Source organism: Heloderma suspectum, chromosome 3, assembly GCF_057233095.1.
Source record: "Heloderma suspectum isolate Gila_16-S chromosome 3, 16-S_ref, whole genome shotgun sequence".
Lineage (NCBI taxonomy): Eukaryota > Metazoa > Chordata > Lepidosauria > Squamata > Helodermatidae > Heloderma > Heloderma suspectum.
The window spans coordinates 88,271,873-88,293,283 of record NC_139460.1 but is presented as its reverse complement, the minus strand read 5'-3'; the positions used below and the strand labels follow the sequence as shown (position 1 = coordinate 88,293,283).

The 21,411-nt window shown below is 44.1% G+C and overlaps 2 protein-coding genes across 29 annotated transcripts in view; one reads left to right on the top strand and one right to left on the bottom strand.

The window, feature by feature from the left end:
• Positions 1–7,718, bottom strand: part of TTC3 (tetratricopeptide repeat domain 3) — a 97,093-nt gene extending 89,375 nt beyond the window's left edge. For 3 of the 11 annotated variants that reach the window (XM_084843698.1, XM_084843701.1, XM_084843703.1), the window contains exon 1: positions 6,536–6,562. Coding sequence is in view for 6 of the 11 variants with exons in the window: in XM_084843697.1 (XP_084699823.1) it covers positions 7,575–7,683 (109 nt within the window). In the remaining 5 variants the exon portion in view is untranslated. Of the gene's footprint in view, positions 1–6,535; positions 6,563–7,574 lie in introns of those variants that run through there. The other 8 variants (XM_084843697.1, XM_084843705.1, XM_084843699.1 and 5 more) reach the window with 6 other exon arrangements.
• Positions 6,677–19,598, top strand: PIGP (phosphatidylinositol glycan anchor biosynthesis class P). 18 transcript variants are annotated; one of them, XR_014789121.1, is made up of 6 exons: positions 6,677–6,738; positions 9,202–9,304; positions 11,896–11,968; positions 12,585–12,703; positions 16,153–17,494; positions 17,558–19,598. XR_014789121.1 is itself a non-coding variant. In XM_084843724.1 (5 exons), exons 2-5 carry the CDS (start codon positions 9,223–9,225, stop codon positions 16,281–16,283), a joined length of 405 nt encoding a protein of 134 aa, XP_084699850.1. In that variant the 5' UTR covers positions 6,677–6,738; positions 9,202–9,222; the 3' UTR covers positions 16,284–19,592. The 18 variants fall into 18 exon arrangements, 5 of the variants coding, with proteins under 5 accessions (XP_084699850.1, XP_084699847.1, XP_084699848.1 ...); XR_014789117.1 differs by lacking the exon at positions 6,677–6,738 and adding an exon at positions 7,926–8,017 and having other exon boundaries at positions 9,205–9,304; XR_014789111.1 differs by lacking the exon at positions 6,677–6,738 and adding an exon at positions 7,926–8,017.
• Positions 19,599–21,411: the final 1,813 nt, after the last annotated feature.

Below are 21,411 nucleotides of genomic sequence, written 5' to 3'. Positions count from 1 at the left end.
GTAAGCCCCACTAAACTCAATGGGGCTTGCTTCTGAGTAAACATGCATAGGATTGTACTGTCAGACACTGACAGTGCAGTCTGACTTCCTCTCTGCAACACACTGGAAATTGCTGCCAACTCACCAGACACTTCTGAATACACTGAAAGTAGAAACAATGCACAACAAGGCAGGCATTCTTCCACCTCCATCGTTGATGGTCTGGGGCACAGATGTTCCCAGAAAGAGGTGAAAAAAGGATTCAAATGATAGGTGCTTGAAAATTACCGCAGGGGACCACAAAGAAGAAGCAGGCATCGATCAGCCCACTTTCTTGAATTCAAAATGGAAGAAACCTCATGTTTGTTGACCCTCACACATCACATGGACTCATTACTATATAAAGCTGTATACAACTGACCACACACACTCTTCATGAAGGTCATATACATAGGCTAAGCTCAGTGTGTTAAGAGCAAGCAGTCTTTTAATTTTCAGCACTGGCCTATATCTTAAAACAGGATTAGGAAGTTGAATTTAGTGGATAAAGTAGCAGTTACAGGAACTCTGGGGGAAAGTCACCATGGTATACTTGAGTTCTTGGTTCTAAAGGAAGCAAAAGCCAAGTGTAGCCAAACGCGTACCCTGGATTTTAGGAAAGCTGATTTTAATAAACTCAGAACAATGATCAGTAAGGTCCCATGGCAAGCGATGCTAGCGAGAAAAGGAGTCCAAGATGGGTGGGAGCTTTTAAAAAAGGAAATTCTCAAGGCACAATCACAAGCAATTCCAACAAGAAAAAAAGGTGGAAGACAACAGAAAAAGCCAATGTGGCTTCACAAAAAGCTTAGGGATGACCTGAAAACAAAAAAGGACACATATAGGAAGTGGAAGGAAGGCCAAGCTACAAAGGAAGAGTACAGGCAGCTAGCACAGAATTGCAGGGATGGTGTCAGGAAGGCTAAAGCTGAGAATGAGCTGAGGTTAGCAAGAGATGCTAAAAGCAACAAAAAGGCTTTCTTCAGATATGTGCATAGTAAAAGACAGAGGAAAGAAATGGTGGTTCAGCTATTCAGTGGGGATGGCAAAATGATAACAGATGACAAAGAAAGGCAGACATGCCCAATTCCTACTTCAGCTCAGCCTTCTCCCAAAAGAGGGTCTATGACCCCCCTGGCAAAGGCAAAATACAGGCTGAAGGGGCAAGATTGCAGCTTGGGATCGATAGGCATATAGTCAAGGAACACCTAATTACTTTGAATGAGTTCACATCTCTAGGGCCAGATGAACTGCATCCTAGAGTAATAAAGGAACTGGCAGAAGAACTCACAGAACCACTGTCTATTCTCTTTGAGAAATCATGGAAGATGGGTGAAGTGCCAGAGGACTGGAGGAGGGCTAATGTTGTCCCTATCTTCAGAAAGGGCAAAAAGGAGGAACTTGGGAACTATGGACCAGTCAGTCTGACATCAATCCCTGGGAAAATTCTGGAGCAGATTATTGAGCAATCACTCTGGAAGCACCTTGAAAACAATGCAGTGATTACCTGAAGCCAACATGGATTTGTCAAGAACAAATCCTGCCAGATGAATCTGATCTCGTTTTTTGATCAGGTAACCTCTGTTGTGGACTGTGGGAATGCTGAACTATAAAAGCAAGCAAGCTCCCAGAGAGAGCAAACAAGAGTTGGCCAGGGGAGTAGCAGTGGAAGAGGAGACAAAGGAGACAACGGCAAACAGTGGGACTCTGTTTTTAACCTCCAGTGAGTAGAGGACCAAGCACATGCTACTCTAGAACAATCAGAAAGCTAGACACAAAAAAGGAAAAGAGACTATGGAAAGACTTTCCAGTGGTGGTGACCTGCAAGGTGTGAGCAATGCAGTAGAGGATACTCCTTGGAAAACGGTGACAGTTAGGAGCAGAAGAACTAGAAGCCAATCTGATCTCATTTTTTGATCAGGTAACCTCCCTTGTGGACTGTGGGAATGCTGTGGACATCATATACCTCGACTTCAGCAAAGCTTTGGACAAAGTGGCCCATGATCTCCTGACTAGCAAACTAGCTCAAAGTGGGCTAGATGAAACAACAATCAGGTGGATCCACAGTTGGCTACAGAATTGGACTCAAACAGTGCTTATCAATGGGATCTTCTCAAACTGGGGAGAGGAGACGAGCGGGGTACCGGAGGGCTCAGTCCTGGGCCCAGTGCTCTTCAACATTGTTATTAATGACTTGGAGGAGGAGGTGCAGGGAATGCTGATCCAATTTGCAGATGACACAAAATTGGGTGGGATAGCTAATACCCTGCAAGACAGAAACAGAATTCAAAGTGATCTTGATAGGCTGGAGTGCTGGGCAGAAAACAACAGAATGACATTTAATAGGGATAAATGCCAAGTTATGCACCTAGGAAAAAGGAACCAAATGCACAGTTACAAGATGGGGGATACTTGGCTCAACATTAATACAAGTGAGAAGGATCTTGGAATTGTTGTAGATCATAAACTGAATATGAGCCAACAATGTGATGTGGCTGCAAAAAAGGCAAATGCTCTTTTGGGCCACATTAATAAAAGTACAGCTTCCAAATCATGTGAAGTACTAGTTCCCCTCTACTCAGCACTGGTTAGGCCTCATCTGGAGTACCGTGTCCAGTTCTGGGCACCACACTTTAAGAAGGATGCAGACAAACTGGAAAAGGTTCAGAAGAGGGCAACGAAGATCATCAGGGGACTGGAAACAAAGCCCTATGAGGAGAGACTGAAAGAACTGGGCATGTTTAGCCTTGAGAAGAGAAGACTGAGGGGAGATAGGATAGCTTGAAAGGTTGTCACAGAGAAGGAGGTCAGGACCTCTTCTTGATCATCCCAGAGTGCAGGACACAGAATAATGGGCTCCAGTCACAGGAAGCCAGATTCCAGCTGACCATCAGGAAAAACCTCCTGACTGTTAGAGCAATACGACAATGGAACCAATTACCTAGGGAGGTGGTGGGCTCTCCCACATTGGAGGCATTCAAACCATCTGTCAGGAATGCTTTGTCTTGGATTCCTGCAATGAGCAGGGGGTTGGCCTCAATGGTCTTATAGGCCCCTTCCAACCCTACTATTCTGTGAGTCTATGAACTTCTATAAATGTTTGTTTATAAAAACACTCTTAAAATGCATAAATGAGTTACAGAAGTTGGGTTTTGATGATCTTTTCCTAACTTTGAGATACTGCCTCCCTTCAAACTGTGCCTTTAGCTTATGCCATAATAAGTATATTAGTCTTCAAGGTGTCACAGGACTCCTTGTCGATTTGCTGCAACAGACTAACATGGCTGGCTTTCTGGAAAGTGTTTGATCTTTGGCATCTTAGTTAAAAGCCTCTGAAGTATCAGGTCTGGGAAAGAACTCTGTTTGAGACCAAGAAGAGCTACTGCTGCAGTCAGAGCACACAGTACTGGGCTAAATGGAGCAGTAATTTTGCCATAGATCTCAACGGTGTAATGAGAGTATGGTGCATTCTACATGTCTTTTTTTTTTGATTAAAAAGAAAGTATGATAGCCCAGAAGCCTGAAAAAAGCTAGCAGCTGAGTGTGTCCAAGGTATACATTCATATACTGCCTGTAACTGGAAGCATGTGGACCTATAGCGGGAAAACATATAATTTATAACAAGGATGAGTTTCTTTAACTAAACCTGAAAGTGGATATATACTGTTCGTTTAGCCACTGCCTTTAAAATTACACAAACAAGGTAAATATTTCCAGTTACAACTGGGGTTGCCACCTTTCTGTCTTGGCAAGGCTTTTTAATGGAAAAAATAGCAGCCACTTCTATAAAGTTTCTCATGGTTTTTACATGAAATCCATCTATAATCACTGGAATGCACAGCAAAATTAATGGATCCAGCATTTTGGGTGCAGCCATAGAACAAAAACCAATTCAAGCCATGGATTCTCATAATTTTACATACACTGCTTCTAATCCATTTTGAAATTATAATTCATACCTATATCTATGGGCTGCACCATTAAAACCATGGATCCATTGCTATATGGTGCCACTGTGACACAAAAACATGGATTTGTGACAAAGATCATTTTGTTTTATACAGAAATCTCCCATAAATCCCTCAAATCACAGCTTACAGCCATCTCCAAGGACTGCACCATAAAAATCACAGCTTCCAGGAGCTGCCATAGCACAAAACCTAGATCCTTATGATTTTTATACAGATTGCTTTCAAAACCACTATCAGATCACATTGTTGTCCACATACTGCACCATTAAAATCATAGATCTGGTGCTATTATGGCACAAAAACATGGACACATGATATGAACTCTAATGAACCCTCATGAATTGTATACAAAATCCCTTCAAAATCAGAGACCACTGTTTCATCCATGGGGTGCACTGAAAAAATCACTGCTCTACTACTCCATAGTACCACATGACACAGATCTTCAAGGATGGTCTGGATTTTTAAATGCCCCCCCTTCAACCATCAATTATAAATGAAATCTGCATCTAGGATTGTATCATAAAAATTATAGGTTCTCAGTACTTCCCAGTGAGAATCACAGATTCTCATGAATCCACATTTTAAAATATTGATTCCCTTCAAGTCCTTCATCATATCACAAAGCATACTTCTATCCCTGGATTTGTGGTTTCATCATGGCACTGCCATGGGGCTAAAACATGGATCCAAGTAAAGTATCCTCATGGATCCTCTGAACCTGGGATCCCCACAATCTACCATCAAATAATAGCTATGCCACAGATTGTACCATAAAAATCAGATCTTTGCCTCCTGATGACACGAAAGGGCAATAACATGGATGTGAGCCTCAGATCTTCATAGATCCTTTAGATTCTAACAAGGGGTCTTCCCAAAACCACCACCAAATTACATCACAGATCACATCTGCATCCACAGACTGCACCAATTAAGCCACAGATCTAGTGACTTCTCTATGCCACCATGACACAAAAACCTCTTGATTTTTAAATGGGGTCTCCCAAAACTACCATCGAACAGCCAATCATATCTGGGTCCATAGAATGCACTGCAAAAATTGCTGCCACCATGACACAAAAAACATGGATCCAAAGCATGGATGCTCATGATGTTTATACAGAACCCCTCCAAATCCACTGTCAAATCACAGACTATACTGATACCCTCGGACAGCACTGAGAAACTTATGGGTGTGGCACTTTCAAGCACCGCCATGGCACAAAATATGGCTCCTCACAGATTCTATGAATTTTTAAACTGTATCTGCCAAAACCCACCATCTAATAACAGTGTTTTGGGTTATTGTGATGTGTGAACAGGCCAACATCTGAATTCATGGAATGTCCCATAAAAATCATGGCCCCAATTCTTCTTGCTATGACACCGGGGGGGGGGGGGGAGTGGCTGATATTCAAGTCATGGAGTTTGCATTTGGTTACATCAGCCACTTTGTTCTTCTCCACCCCTCCTTTTGGCATTGTTTACCATCCTGCCTGATAAACATGTCTGAAGGACTCAAAAGCCTGCACAGTATTTGTGATCTTTCTGTTGGCCTAACAAAAATATTACACTAATATGGATTTTAGTGTGTGTGTTTTTCAAATAAACTATGTACTTAGGTTGCATCCAGCATCCATGCAGTCCATCGCCATGGATGTCCATCTGATGGCAGTTTGGGGGGGAATCCCTTGTAAAAATCATTCAGATTCACAAGGATTCACGCCTTGGATCCATGGAGCGCCAGACCTGCGATGTTTACGGTGCAGCTGCTAGACATGGGTGAGATCTGTGATTTATTAGCCGTTTGGGGGCAACTGCCCATAGAAATCAAGCAAATTCATGATAATCTGTTTAAGTCCGACTACATCTAACTTTAACCCTGACTTTTCTATAGCATCTGTCGGACAGGCAGGAAACGAGTGTCTGTACGTTCCTCTATTGCTAGATCGCCACTCCGAGAACGAATGGATCTGTCGCATTCCAGAGTCACGCAGCTGTTAAAACATTGTGACTCTTAAGTCGAAGGGGAACGGTCAACCCTTCTTAACCTGCCCCGCTTCAAGCGATTCGGCGGGAGACGGATTTTGAACAGGATCACATCCCGGAGAGGCCCAGCGCACTTCCAAGCCACCTAAGTGGGAGCCGAGAGAGAGAGAGAGAGAGCCTGGCGCTTTCAGAGCAGACCGAGCCGCAAGGCTGCTGCGCCACTCCGCAGCGGGCCTATTCAGAGGATGCCTCGCTAGGAGTCGAGAGCGCGGGTGTGATGGCAATTTCCCTCGCAGCGACCGGGGTTACTTCTCCTGTACCGCCCGCCCCCTGTGATAGATACACCGAGACACAATGAACACGGGCAAAAGGCCTCTCCACGCGCGATGCGAACGCGAGGGAGCGGAGTCCTGCCTCGGGGGCGGAGGAGAGGCGAACCACCCAAGAACTCGTGGCCCAGAGGCGAGGCCAGGCCGGGGAGGAAAGGGGGAACCACGCCGCCGCCCAACTAGGGCCCCAACCACGCTCTCGGCCGCGCACGGGCTGCGCCCTCTCACCGGCGGCGGACTGCCGAGTCTTTGTGTGGCTCCCCCCTTCCGCGCCTCGCCGCTCCTTCCCCGAACATGCAACGTAGCAGCCCGCGCCGCCTCCGCCCCCGTCCAGCCCGCCTCCGCCTTGCTCGGCCTCCTCATAGGCCACGCGCGATGGTGACGTCACCCTCACAAGAATTAAAACGCCGCTCTTCCGCCAGGGGGAAAGGGTAAGTCCCACCCAAGTACTGCTTAGAGTAGACCCATTGACATTAATAGGACTTAAATCGCATTCATTTCAGTGGGTCTACTGTAAGTCGGACTTAGCTAGTTCAGCAAGAACAGCAATTTGGGGGCACCTCAAAGAATAACACATTTATTCTGGCATAAGCTTTCGAGGACCATCAGCCCCAGACACTATGGCCAATGGTCAAGGATGCTGGGAGCTGTAGTCCGGAGGGCGCCAGGTTGGGGAAGGCTGCTTTACGCGCTAAGGTCTTTACGGTGCCATAACACTCTTTTTGGTATAAACAGTTTTGGAATTGCAACACCCATGGACTTGTGGAGCCTTGTGCGCCCTCCTCATACGTTTAGACTACAATTCCCATCATCCCTGACCATTGGCTATTGTAGTCCTTAAAATCTGCGCCAGCCTGGAGGAGGCTGTATAGAGAGAGGAACATGTAAAGGGACGACTCAGTAGTCTGAAGATGACATTTCTTGGTTCCTTTTCCTGCTTTTTTTTTTTCTTCCGAGAGCTAGTGGAGAACGATGGAGGAATCCAGGCTTTTAGCCAACCAGTGATCGGGCAACAATACATCCACCCAAAGGAAAGGTAGCAGGGATAGCAAGAATTATATAAAAACTTATTTGTGTTTAAGCCCCGTTGACCTTGGTAGGACTTACTTTCGAGTAAACAGGCATAGAATTAGCCTGTTAGATTCTGAAACTGCGAATCTATATATTACAAAAAAACTAAGGTAGCTGCCTTGACCCAAAAGGGAGGGGACCAAACTCCACACTTGGGCAAAACCTTAATTAGGCCAATCAAAATGTCACAAAATACCGGACAAGCTTTTGAGTTCTCCAGAGTATAGAGATATAAATACAACATTACAGTCTGCATCACACACAGCATGGATCTCCGGAAAGGACTGCAAGCCACTATCAGCCATGATTGCCGAAGTGCGCCGGGCGGAGCCGCTCCGCCCCTTGGCATCTCTATGGGGGAACCACACCTCCCCCGCTCTTTCGTGTCGCTAATGGAGGGGGAAAGAAGGTTCCAGCTGTGCGTGGGAAGTGCCAATAAGGAGATGCGTAGAGTTCGAGCATCTCCAGCTCTGTGTGCCGAAGCCGTTGATTGGGTAGATTCGCGCACTCAGCCCAGACTTCCGGTTGGACTGTAGAGTTTTCATTTGACGCGTTGCTGAGAGGGGAAGCAACAAGGCGTGCCTTCGCGGGAAGCCGGGGGAGCCGGAGCGCCTGCTCTCGGTCGGATGCTGGGCTTGGGTGGGTTGTCTGCGGGGGCTGTTTAAGGAGACAGCTACAAGCCTGGGTGTGTTTTGAAAGTGGTGGTGGGGCTCGTCTGGGAATTTAAACCAGCCCCCTATAGAAACAGTTTGGGTGTCAAGCGTTTCTACTGGAACATTTTGAAGCCACGACCTTACGCATGTTTAGACAGAAAGGCCTACAACTCCCAGCATGGCCCAGCTGTAGGCCTGTCTGTCTAAACACGCATAGGATTGCGCCCTACAGCACTGTTTAATAACCCTGAGGTTCACGCTATACATGGGCTTGGTAGGGGCTTTATTTCTCCTCGGCCCACTTTTCCTTTTTAAGGAAATGTAGTTTGGGGAGGGGGCTGCCAAGTCAATCACAGTAGAGGTCCTGAGCGAGGAAGTGATTATTTCCTGCCCACGGCTTTGGGCGTGTTTTTGCAATCCCACTTCGCAGGCCTCCACCTCTTGGCCGTCGAACACAACTTTAAGAATCCGTTCAAAAAGTTGTTCGTTTTTAATACAAAGAGCAATGTGTCGATAAAGAGACCTTCACGTCCTTGAAACAATTTATGTTTCCTTAATGGTTCATGTGTCGTGTGTTTGAAAGTGCTAAATGATTTGCTTTTGCACACTACTGCCTATCTGAAGTGGCTAAACTATTTGAATTCGGAATCAACAATGTCCTAACGGCAGTTGTTGGTTGTTTAAATGTCCTAGAGACCTTCCTCAAATAGACCCAAGGTGGCTTACAAATAGAACAAGAAGTTTACAATCCTGTGCATACTTACCTGGGAGTAAGTCTCACTTAATGGAATTTACTTCTGAGTAGATATGTGTAGGATTGTGCAGGAAGCTAACTATCAATATGTCTTATTAAGGGTGCAATTCTCTGCAGGTTTAGACAGAAAAACATCCCCCAATGCTGGCTGAGGAATGCTGGGGGTTGTAGGACTTTTTTCTGTCTAAACCTGCATAGCATTGCACCCTAAGTGTTCTTTGTAACCTGAAATCTTTGTATCCAAGGAAAGCCAGATCAAATACTGCCTGTTAAAAGGGGGCAGACTGCCTAAATTGTATCTCTTACATGTCACTTCCTCAGTTGGGAAGATTTAATTGAAAGCAGTGCTTTGTAAGCTTGTTGTGGAAAGCTAAGGCAATGTAAAGCTAATAGTCTCTTTTCCCCCTTCTCCTCAGAAGATAATTGAAGACACCAGCATGGTTGAAAATTCACCAGCTCCACTGCCTGAAAGAGCTATATATGGTTTTGTTCTTTATCTAGGCTCCCAGTTTGTCTTTAGTGAGTATGTTTGTTTACCATTGAAACCTAGTATTCTTTCCAATATAGTGACTGCAACCCAACAAGGATCCTTATGTGCATCGTGCACAAGTTAGCATGCACAATCTGGCTGATTTGTTTCATCAGGGTAAGCAACTTGTCCTGCATGGGGTTGCACTCCCCCTGAAGGAGAGGTTATGTAGCTTGGGAGTACTCCTAGATCCATTCCTATCACTGGAGCCCCAGGTGGACTCCGTGGCCTGGAGTACTTGGGGCCAGCTTCAGCTGATCCACCAGCCATGGCCTTTCCTGGACAGAGATAGCCTTGCCACAGTAGTACATGCACTGGTAACTTCCCGATTAGACTACTGCAATGCACTTTATGTGGGGCTGCCCTTGAAGACAATTCGGAAGTTGCAGCTAGTGCAAAATGCAGCAGCTAGACTGTTGACTGGAACATCATGGAAATATCATATAATGCCAGTTTGAAAGGAATTTTGCTTACATTTCTGGTCAGAATTCAAGGTGCTGATGATGACATTTAAAGCCCTAAGCAGCTTGGGACCTTGATATTTGAGGGAGCATCTCTCCCTAAATATGCCTGCCTGAGGATTGAGATCTGTTGGGAGGGCCCTCCTTTGTGTCCCACCAGTGCAAGACATATACTATGGTGGGACATGGGAGAGGGCCATCACTGTTGTGGCACCCCAGCTGTGGAATGCCTTCCCCTTGAAGGCCCAATTGATGCAGACGTTGGTTTCATTTCGGCACCAAGTTAAAACATGGCTTTTCACCAAAGCCTTTGAGAGCTAATTGAATTTCCTAAAGTTGCACACTGTTTGAACTGTTTTATTGTTTTAGATTTAATATCTAATTGGTATCTCATAATAATTTAATATCTAATATCTAATTGGTATTAGCTTGTTTTATGGTTTAATATGCTTTTAGCTGTTTAAATTATTGTTTTAAATTGATTTAAAACTGTTTAAATTGATTTTATCTGTACCCTACTCTGAGATCTTAATAATATAGGGCGGGATACAAATATTTTAAATAAATAAATAAAATAAATAAATAAATAAATAAATAAAATATATTTTCTGTTAAGGTTGTCCCATCCTATAGTTAACCACTAACACATTTTAAAAGTTGCAGGACTTTAAATGAAGTGTGGTGGTGAGGTGAAGAATGCTAGTGCCTGGGGATCATGGCTAATTAAACTTGCTGGGTTAGGACCCTGCAAGGGCTGCTGTACCTCTTTCAAAGCAATCCTATACATGTCTACTCAAAAGTAAGTCCCACTGATTTCTGTGGGGCTTACTCTCAGGTAAGTAAGTATAGGGCTGCATCTTTAAGACTGCAGTGATAAACACCCTTGGGAATGAATCTGATTGAACTCAATGGGACCGACTTCTAAGTAAACATGCAAAGGTTGTGGATGTGCAGTTTGCATATGAGCCTGCAGGCAGGGCCTGTCCCTGAATTTTTGATTTCTTATGTTGTATTTTGCCTTGATTTGAAAGCATTTGACCAATATTTTTCTTATTAGGGAAGATATCCTTCTGGCCTGGCCTATCTTTTAACTGTTTGAATAATGTATGCAGCTTCTAGCAGTGAAGAGCTGAAGTGACAGTTTCCCCTTCTGTGCACAAGAACCTGATCTTATCCTTTTTTACTGGGAAGTAAATCCCACTGAATTCAGTGATATTTCCTGAAGTATGACTAAACCCTTAAAGTTACAGGAATCCTCCTAAAGTCTGACCTGGACAGCTCAGTGGCCCATGTGTTTATAGTATGGGAGCCAGTATTTCTGGCTGCTTCGTGGCCTACACTGTTCCTATGAAAGTGTGGGGAAAACTAGCTGTGCAACTTCATAGCTATATAACGGGGAAATATACTTACTTAATTATTTCAGGACAGTCAGATTAACTTTTTGATATCATGCCTGTTTAAGATTTAGGGCCCAATCCTATGCATGTTTAGACAGAAAAATGTCCTACAATTCCCAGCATTCCCCAGCTAGCCATGCTGGCTGGGGAATGCTGGGAGTCGTAGGACTTTGTTTCTGTCTAAACGTGCACAGGATTGTGCCCTTATTGAAACAATCTGGCTCTTAGTAGTGGCAAAGTTAAAAAATTGCAGTGTTGTTGGCTAGTTCAAATATATCAGTTGATTCTAAATTATCTTTAAAGTTCCTTGTCCTCCCACATCACTTTTGGTAACAACATAACTGGTTGTGCTTGGTGAACATCCATCTTTAAGAAATGGTTAAATCATTTTCTTAAATTGGCTCTTACCAAATTATGTCTTGAATTTAACTTGCTAGAACATTTGTTGATTTTTCGGATGGGGTCAGGCTCACTCAGGACAATGTGACTTCCATCCCCTGCCTGAAGCCCCTGGGCTTCCCAGGCAGTCTCCCATCCAGATATTGGCCAGGCCTAGCCTTGCTTACTTTTCCAGATACAACGTAGAATTTATTTTATACCTAGAAAGAACAGTCCTTCTAGTGACAGCCAGACCAAATGCAAGTTTAGCTCTTTTGGCCTAGGAACTTGGATCATATTTGCCATTGTACTTAACTTTTCTTCATCCTTGTTTTACATATGCAGTTCTGTACCTTGTATGGGCCTACATACCTGAATCCTGGCTGTTCTCACTGGGGTTAACATACTGGCCCCAAAAGTAAGTTTGAATAACTCTCCCATTAAATGTCTTTCATGTTGATAAAATGAACCCGTTGTACACTGCAGAGTTTCAGAATGCTCTTTTTACAACATAGCCTTACATAAGAAAAGCCCTGCTGGATCAGACTGACATGTTCCACGTGGTCTAGCATCCTGTTTCTAACAGTGGCCAGCCAACTGGGCATGAACACAGTAGCCTCTCCACCCCCATAGCATGTCCCCAGCCTCTGGTGTTCAGAGGCAGTATGCCTTTGAAATAGAGGTAGCATTTAGCTATCATCATGGCTCATAGCTGTTGATAGGCTTATCCTCTGTGAATTCATCTAGACTCTAATCCTTGTAATGTCTTCTAAACTAGTGGCCATCACCACATCCTTTGACTGAGTTCCATAAGTTAAATATTCACCGTGTTAAACAATACTTCCTTTGGTCCATTCTTAACTTACTGCCAGTCAGTTTAAGCTGCTCCAGCCCCTTAGCATTTTGCCTGCCCTCTTCTGTACCTTTTCCCATCACTATGATATCCTCTTTGAGATGGGGGCAAGCTTGAAATAACTTTTGTTAAGTTTCTATGTGCATGCAACACAACTTGAGGTAATTTTTCTGCTTCACAGGTTCTGGGCTGTCGCCTTGCCTATATACCTTTTAGTTAGTTTGGGAATAGGCTATGTACTGCTGTTTGGCATTAACATGATCAGTACTGCTCCACTGAATTCCACACAAACCATTACAGGTAAGGATATTGACAAGAATAGCAAATACCCTTGCAATATGATTTTTACCTTGCTTACAATACTACTTTTATTGTAGAACTAGCTTCTCCATCCTTAATAACTCACAAGTAGGTCTTGATCAGTTATGAGATGTTTTGAAATAGAGCCATGCTGGATCTGCCCAAGGCTCCATCTAGTCCAGCCTTCTGTTCACACAGCGGCCAACTAGCTGCCCGTGGGAAACCCACAAGTAAGACATGAGTGCAACAGCACTCTCCTACCAGTGTTGCCCAGCGACTGGTGTACATAGGCATACTGCCTCTGATCCTGGAGATAGCATATAGCCATGAGGACTAGTAGGCACTGATAGACTTCTCCATGAATTTGTCCAATCCCCTTTTAAAGCCATCCAATTTGTTGGCCATCACTATGTCTTGTGGAAGCGAATTCCATAGTTCAACTATGTGCTGTGTTCCTTTTATCTGTCCTGAATCTCCCACCAATCAGCTTCATGGAATGACCCCAAGTTCTAGTATTATGAGAAATGGAGAAAAATGTCTCCCTGTCCACTTTCTCCACACTATGCATAATTTTGTATGCCTCTATCATGTCTCCCCTTACTCGCCTTTTGTCTAAGCTAAACAATCCCAGATGTTGTCACCTTTCCTCTTGGCATTCTTAGGGCTCAATCCTATCAGGAGAGGCGGCTGCCTCCGAACTCAGAGGCGACCACCTATCCAATGCAGGGCAGGAGAAGCATGAAGGGGATCGTCCCCTCTGCACTTCAGCCACCCTGCATTTACAGCTAGACAGCCGATTTCAGCTGTCTAGCCATGGGACCTTGGAGCGCATGGAGCAACAGCCGGACGACACATAGGATGTGTCCTGCTGGCATTTCCGACTTCCCTGACACACCCCCAGGAACGCCCTGTTGTTGCTGCTCCACACTCCTCTTCCGAGCCTATTCCACACTGCCTACAAGTGCAGGCTCCGAGGTTGGTTCCCGGGAACTGACCTATCCTATGGCCCTCTAGCCACTGACTAGCTGCCATAGGATTGTGCCCTTATGTTGTTTAAAATAATATTAAAAAGTGTGTGTATCTACACACACACCCTGCTACCACCACAATTACAAGTACATAAATAAAACATGTTAAAAGACAGAAAATGCATTTATTAAAATAAATTGAAAAGCTTGAGAGAATAAAACAGTTTTGCTTGTGACCAAAAGGATAACAATATTGGTGCCAGGCAGACCTCCCTGAGAAGAGAATTGTACAAACAGAGCACCACCACTGAGAAGGCTTTGTCTCTGGTTGTCATCCACTTCATCTCAGATGGGAGGGAAACAATTTTAATTATTATTACTATTATTATTACTGTTATTATTAATAATAATAATATAGTGTCATCAGTGTACATGGCACCGTACAGAATAAAACAACAAATCCTTGTCACAGAAGCATACATTCTAATAAAAATCACATAATAAAACCAAGGAACGGAAGGGAATGCATCAAACAGGCACAGGGAACAATACAAAAATAAATAATATTACCAAGCAATTAATAAAATCTAAGCTAAAATTCCAAAAGCTTTGGAAGAGAGAAAAGTTTTTAACCGAGATTTAAAAAAAAGAAATTGAACCAACCATCCTCAAATCCTCTGGAAAAGAATTCTAGGAACAGGGAGCAGCAAGAGAAAAAGGACAGAGCCGAGCAAGGGAAATAAAAACCCTTGGGCGAGTAAGAAACATACCATTTGAGGAGCGAAGTACTTGAAATAAGGGCTGAGAGAGGAGGAGGAGCTAGCCCATGATAGGCTTTAAGAGTCAGAAGAAGAAGCTTATACTGAATCCTAAAAGGAATAGGAAGCTAATGAAGAGATTTCAAAAATGGAGTAACATGATCAAAGCGGCAGGCCAGGAAAATAACCTTAGCGGCAGAATTTTGAATAGAAACCAAAGAACTAATACGAGATGAAGGAATACCAGTCAAAAGAAGACTGTAATAGTCAAGACGAGAGATAACCAGAGCATGAACAAGAATCTTAGTAGAACAGACAGGTAAGAATGGTTGAATCCTGGTGATCCTGTAGAGGAAGAAACAACAAGACTTTGCTGGATCCTCAATATGAGGAACAAAAGAGAGAGAGGAACTGAAAATGAAGCCTTAACAGCAACTACTAAAATGGTGGTCATTCAAATCTAAAACAGAAAAACTAAAACTTGGATGAGAACTTTCAAAGATGACCTCAATATAATTATTTTCTTAATATAGTCAAAGGCCTACTGAAATAGAAGTATCTAAAGACCACAAGGATGAATATTGGCAAACACCTAGGGAGAGGTCATTCAGCAAAGGAACTACTGTGAAAGCCCACAGTAGTTTTTTTTACCCTTGATAGCTTAATTTGCCAGAAAGAGGACATTTACAGCAGTTTTCTCAGGAAGATCTTAAAAGGCAAATGGGATCATACAGGGAGAGGTGTTGAATGCTGGTTCCCTACTCTAGAAATGTCCTTCCATGTAGAAACTAGGTGGGTATCTCAGAGTAGAACGTGCTAGCTTTTGACTTGTTGGAAATGGAACATTGAGGGTGCCATCCTATGCATATTTAGAGAGAGAAAAGTCCTATAACTCCCAGCATTCCCCAGCCAGCATGGAGTTGTTGGACTTTTTTCTGTCTAAACATGCATAGGATGGCACCCTAAGAGAGGAATCCTATGGCCCCCAGATAGCATCTGGGGGACTATAGGATAGTTCAGATTCCTGGATCCAAGACTGGAGACAGCGCTCAGAAGTCTGAGCTCCCCACCTCCTCCCCTCGCAGGTGGCATGGAGAGAACAGTGCCAGCTGCCTCTTCAAGGTCACAAAAGTGACATTGGAGAAGAGGGAAAGAGGGCATTCCTATGGGTGGGGAAGGGACTGGGGAGGCCAGCTTATGAGGAATCCTCCATCCTCCCCAGCATCCTCCCTTCCCAAAGCCTCAGGTAGATAAGTGAAAAAACCCATCTAGCTGAAATCCAGAGTCGGAGATGCTCAGAGGTGAAGATCACCTCCGCCGCTCTTCCCACTCTGCATTGGATGGCCATAAGCCTCCAAGTTCGGAGGCTTACAGCCATCCCCATAGGATTGCACTCTAAATTATGCAATTCCCCAGTCCGCATTTTGAAGTGGTATAGACAGCTTGAAATCGATTGTGCTACTTGCTTTTTTTAATGTCTAGATCAACCATTTTTTTCTATAAGATTTGCATGGTAAAGCTGTCTATACTTTGCCATTTCTGTATAGTTGAGTACCAGGTGATAACTGGCTTTCTTTGGGGAACCTGGAACAGGTATGCTAGTTTATTAGAAATGTATTAATATATCTAGATGTAAAATTATATTCTCATTCAAAATGTTGCCTTACGTAAGCCAAAAAGAAGATTCAAGTTTTATGTCTTTTCCCCTTTGTATTTTCTACAGATCATTATGCAAAAAACCAGAAACAGAAGAAACCACAAGATGAGGCTATTCCTGCACTAAGGGATATTCCTATTAGTGAAGTAAACAAAATGTTTTTTCTGACTGGCACAGAGGACTGTCCTAGAAACTGATGAAAGAGAATGCATTTTGTTTATAACCCATTCATATGGAAAAGAGTTCTAAATTCCTGAGTTGAAAACATTGACAATGAAGTGCCAAAATGCTTTACTTCAGTGAAAACTTGAAAGTGGCTCTAAAATAAGGCTGTAGTACTTAACTGTGCACCTTTCAGCAATTGGGTGGTCTCTCTCAGTGCATCCTAGCCCCACAAGCCAGATGCCACTTGTCCTCAGCAAATGCTGCCCCCTCCACCCCATATATAGTTCAAATATAGCCCTGTTCTCTTGTCCCCCTTCACAATCAGGATTCTAAATCTCTCTGAAAGCCTATAGAAGTACAGCAGGATTCCTGCTGCAGAAGTGTAGCTCGAATGTGTAAAGTGTTGTACAGATGATGGGACATTGGGAACACAACAGAGGGGGCAGGGCCAAATAATTCTGTGGTAGTTATTGCGCACACCAGCCTTGCTATGTAGGACTGTATGTTGTGCCCTCACCAGCTTTCACCTTGAATTACCAGCACCCTCCAATTCTCTCTGGACAGAGGGAGACCTCACGCTGTCAGAGGTATGTCAAAGAAAGGGTTAACAGCCATCTCCAAACCTTACAGGGAGGGGGGAAAGCACCTGAGTCAGTTCTTCCATTTGTTTATGAAGGATATCCTAATTCCAAGTGGCTAGGCAAGCTGGTGGGGAAAGCTGCTCCCTTGGGCTTGTCACAAATTCACGTCAACTGTCAGGTCCAAGTTAAAAGAAAAGGTTTTAGTAGGAATAAAAAAACGGGATAAAGGAAAGAGCAGAAATGCACTTTAAAAATAAAATGTCAAGAACCTAACTGTACGACTCTTCAAAGAGTTATCATACATCACCTAGGGCTCACTTTCAGGTGGTCAAGGGAGGTGACAAAGGAGTAGGGAACCATATTCATTATGTTTAGCCAGAATAGTCCAGGATGATAGGCCAACATTCTCCTGCATGAATTGCATGTAGACAGGAATACATTTGTCACCTTTTGGAGTTTGATGAAAGTGTTAACTAAAAAGGAGAATGCTCTATTTACTACTGGTAGACATAACATATTAAAGGGACTTTCCAATTGCAGACATATAGTCCGGGTTTGGACATTCACGGGGATTAAAGAACCCATCATGGTTTCTCCCCCTGAAGGTGCACCCATCATTTACATAATTACCCATGCTGTAGCGTGCGTTGGTGTGTCCAAATGTGGTGTAGCGGGGGTAGCTCTGTACCCACCCTACAACCCACAACTTGTAGTAGGGGCTGTAGGGTGGGTACAAAGCCATTCCCACTGCATACCAGGTTCAGATGACGGACCAACCCATGCTGCAACAGAGGTAATTATGCAAGCGATGGGAGTGGGGGAGAAGCCACGATGGCTTTTATTCCCCATGATTGTCTGGACACACCCATAGAGTCAGGTGGGGGCTTCAATATCAACCAACCTTTTTTCCTCTTCCTTCATCTCCTTGCTTTGTGTACTATTTAGCCTGATTAAGACTTCTGGAGAACTTGAAAGCTTGCACATTATTTTGTGACATTTTGGTTGGCCTAATACAGGTATTGCTGTTGTGTGGATTTTTGGATTTTTCTTATGGCTGATCCTTTGCGTTTTGGACAATACTGAATTTAGCCATATAGCAGAGGGTTACTACACTGGAAGATGAGGATCTTATTCTACCTGAAGATGGGATTTTGTTCTCTGAGGGTGCACCCTTTCCCCAGCTACTAAATAAAGCTACTCAGTTTGGCTTTGTTGGCTTTTTTTACCTTGTACACCACCTAAAATTATGTCCAGCTTTTTAAGTATAAAAGCTGTCTAGTTAACATAACAAAAAGAGCCGTGCTGGGTCAGACCAAAGGCCTATCTAATCCAGCATTTTGTTTCTGCAGTTGCCAGCCAGATGCCTATGGGAAACTCACAAGCAGGAATTGAGTGCAGTACCACCTTCCTGCTCATGTTACCTAGCACAGGTATTCATTGGCGTGTTGCCTCCGATACTAGAACGAATATATAGCCATCATAACTAGTAGGCACTGGTAGCCTTATCATCCATGAATTTGTCTAATCCCCTTTTAAAGCTGTCCAGGTTGGTAGTGATTGTTACATCTTGTAGTAGCGAGTTCTATGATTTAACTCTGCACTATGGGAAGAATTACTTTTTATCTGTCCTGAAACTCCCATCACTCAGCTTAATTGGATGATCCCGGGTTCTAGTATTCTCCCTATCTACTTATCTCCACACCATGCATAATTGTATGCACCTCTGATATGCTTCCCTCCTTGCTTGCCTCTTTTCTAAGCCAGGCATTCCCAGACTTTGTAACCCTCGTAGGGGAGATGCTCCTGCCTAGGGATGTCAGAATTCCACCACGGATCTCAGTGAGGCCGAATGCCAGCGCATTCAGCCCCCCGAAATCCATGGTGGAACGAAGCCCCCCGCCCCCCCCCACGAAAGGCACACGAAACGGAGCACTTACCTGCTGCCGTTGGTGCTGCTTTGCGAATGGCGGCCACATCTGCGGCCGCCATTCGCTTCTTCATTTTAACCGTGATAGGCTACGTAAATACTTACGAAGCCTATCATGGCTAACGTAGGGACGCCATTTGCATTCCTGCGGAGGCCGTGATAAGCTACGTAAGTATTTACATAGCCTATAACGTAAAAAAAAGGGAATGCAAATGGTGGCGGCTGCGGCAGCCGCCATTTGCATCCCTGTGCAGGCTGTCCAGCGGCCGGATGTCCGGCTACGGGTGGCCCCGGCCGGTGGCTTCACGGAGTTGCCACAGAGCAGAGCCGGATGGGGAGAATTTCGGGGGGGGGGGAGGGACGGAGCACCTCCCCCCCACCGCGAATGTCACCCTTCGAAAAGGTAAGCGACTTTCATACATCCCTACTCCTGCCCATTGATTGAAAGGAAGGGAGAATTCAGCTTTTTTTCCCCCTCATCCCAGCAGTCCTAGGTGGAAACGGAAACCGTCATGGCACCTAGCAGAGCCTGATTTGGATGATTGCTACCTCCTTCCACATTCCATCTTAAGGCTATAACTAATGCAGACTCCATGACTTCATTATCAGGCAGCTTGTTTTCTCCCCCTGCCTTTACCATCTAACTTTGGGGTCTCCAACATGGTACCTGTGGACACCTCATTTGGCACCTGCCAGGCTCCCCCTCCTGATATTTTTTAAATAGGGTTTTCTTTTTTTTAACTGGAAGTCTGGCATGCTGCAAAGCACCATCCTTTAGCAGCATCTTTATTGCTAATCACGTCTTTGGGCCTACATGGGCCCCAGATGGATTCTTAGGTAAAAAAAAAAAAAATGTGGGTGGTTGCAGCTGAGTGCTTCATCTGGAACCATGCCCAGCAAGAAAGAAAAGGTACCCTGGGTGGGGGTAGGGGAGAGCATTTGAGAGGCTAGTGGGATGGTGGGGAGCAAGGGGAATGCCTTGCCTGTGCTGTGCATGTGTGTGTGGTTTGCTTATTTTATTTTTAACGTATGTTTTGCTTGAGGTGGTGTGTGTGTTTTTCCTGGGGGCGTTTTTCGGTGTGGTTTGTGGATATTGTGCCTGGCTTGGGGTAGGTGGGTGTTTCTCTGAGCATCATCAGTTTGTGTTCTGTGAGATGGGTATTTTGCTGTTCGATGTGGAAGCAAATATGTGATTTGATGTTTGTGGCTCAGACCCCACCTCTGCTTTGTAACTTGGCCAAAAAACCTGAGTTCTTGTCTCAGACTCATCAGTTTACCACCTGTAAAATGAGTGCAGGAGCAAAAAAAAAAGTCTGGGTTCAAAAGAGTGCTTTTGTGTATATGTAATTATTTTTCCTAGGTAGTTCTTGTAAAGAAGGGGTTCACCAGGAGTAAAAGTTATCCCCCTTCCCAGTCCATAACAGTTCTACATGTACAGATTCCTGTACAAGTGACATAGTGAACATGTAGAGCATGGGTGGGGAACCTGTGGGCCTCCATAAGTTGTTGAACTGCAACTCCCATCAGCCCTAGCCAGCATAGCCATTGGTCAGATATGATTGCTATCGTAGTCCAACAATATCTGAATGGCCACAGGTTGCCTACTCCTGACAAACAGTCCTGGTCAACCTCAGTATATTATAGGATGGCCAGAGCTCACCACAAATTAGATTTAGTTGAGACAAAGCTTAGAGGAATCTCCTCTATGTCAGACTGGAGTATTATGAGTCAGGAAATAAGAGTTCTTGTTTACTAACTAGGAGGCTGCGGAAGAAACAAATAGGGAGATGGATTATGAAATTAGGGATTCTGAACAGGTCCATCAAATTCCTGAGGCTGTAAGTGACCAGTTTATGTCTTTCTGTCAACAATTTCTGTAGTTTTGGATAATTGTAAGAGGACCAACCTGATCAAAATTGATTTGCCTGAGATTTTCAGCAGATCACAGAAGAAATAAACAAGCTATTACAAAGGTAATCCAGTGTGGTATAGTGGTTCACGTATCAGACTTACTAGGAGACCTGGGTTCAAATCCCCACTCAGCAATGAAACTCAGTGGATGACCTTGGGTCAATCCCTGTCTCTCATTGCCTGCCTAATCTACCTCACAGGCTTGTTGTGTGGATAAAATGAAGAGAACCATGTATGCTGCACAACTTGATCTTATAAACTACACCGCTTAACCAAGATGCAAAAATATTTTTGTTTTAACAAACAGATTTAATCCCTGTGGGGCAAATAGCAAATTTGAGCTAGTTTTCAATTTTGGAGAAAATGGCAGAGGGAAAGGATTAACTTTAAGAAGGTGCCTGAGTTTGCATTTTCCTCTTCCCTCCCCATTCCTTTTTCCTTTGTGTGCCCGGCTTTTAGAGTGGAAGCCTGAAGGCAGGAATGGCCATACTACTGATCTTTGTAAGCTGTTCTGGGAGCCTTCTAATAAGCAGAGTTAAAAAAAACTGGGGGCATGTAGGCATTGGCTCTAGTGCTGTAATGTTATCAGTAGTTGTAGATAGATAATTTCCAAGCTAATCCATTATGTTTGATAGAGTGCACTTACTTTGTTGCCTAAGAGCTTGTGAAAGTACAAAGGCGGTGAGATAATTTAGGTAAGCTACTGCCAGAAAAATTCACAGAGGTTTCATTTTCCCTTTC

Coding starts and splice junctions, on each gene's coding strand:
- PIGP (XM_084843721.1), top strand. CDS start 9,223: ATGGTTGAAAATTCACCAGCTCCACTGCCTGAAAGAGCTATATATGGT. Junction 11,969..12,584: donor TTAACATACTGGCCCCAAAA/GTAAGTTTGAAT, acceptor TCTGCTTCACAG/GTTCTGGGCTGTCGCCTTGC. Junction 12,704..16,152: donor TTCCACACAAACCATTACAG/GTAAGGATATTG, acceptor TATTTTCTACAG/ATCATTATGCAAAAAACCAG.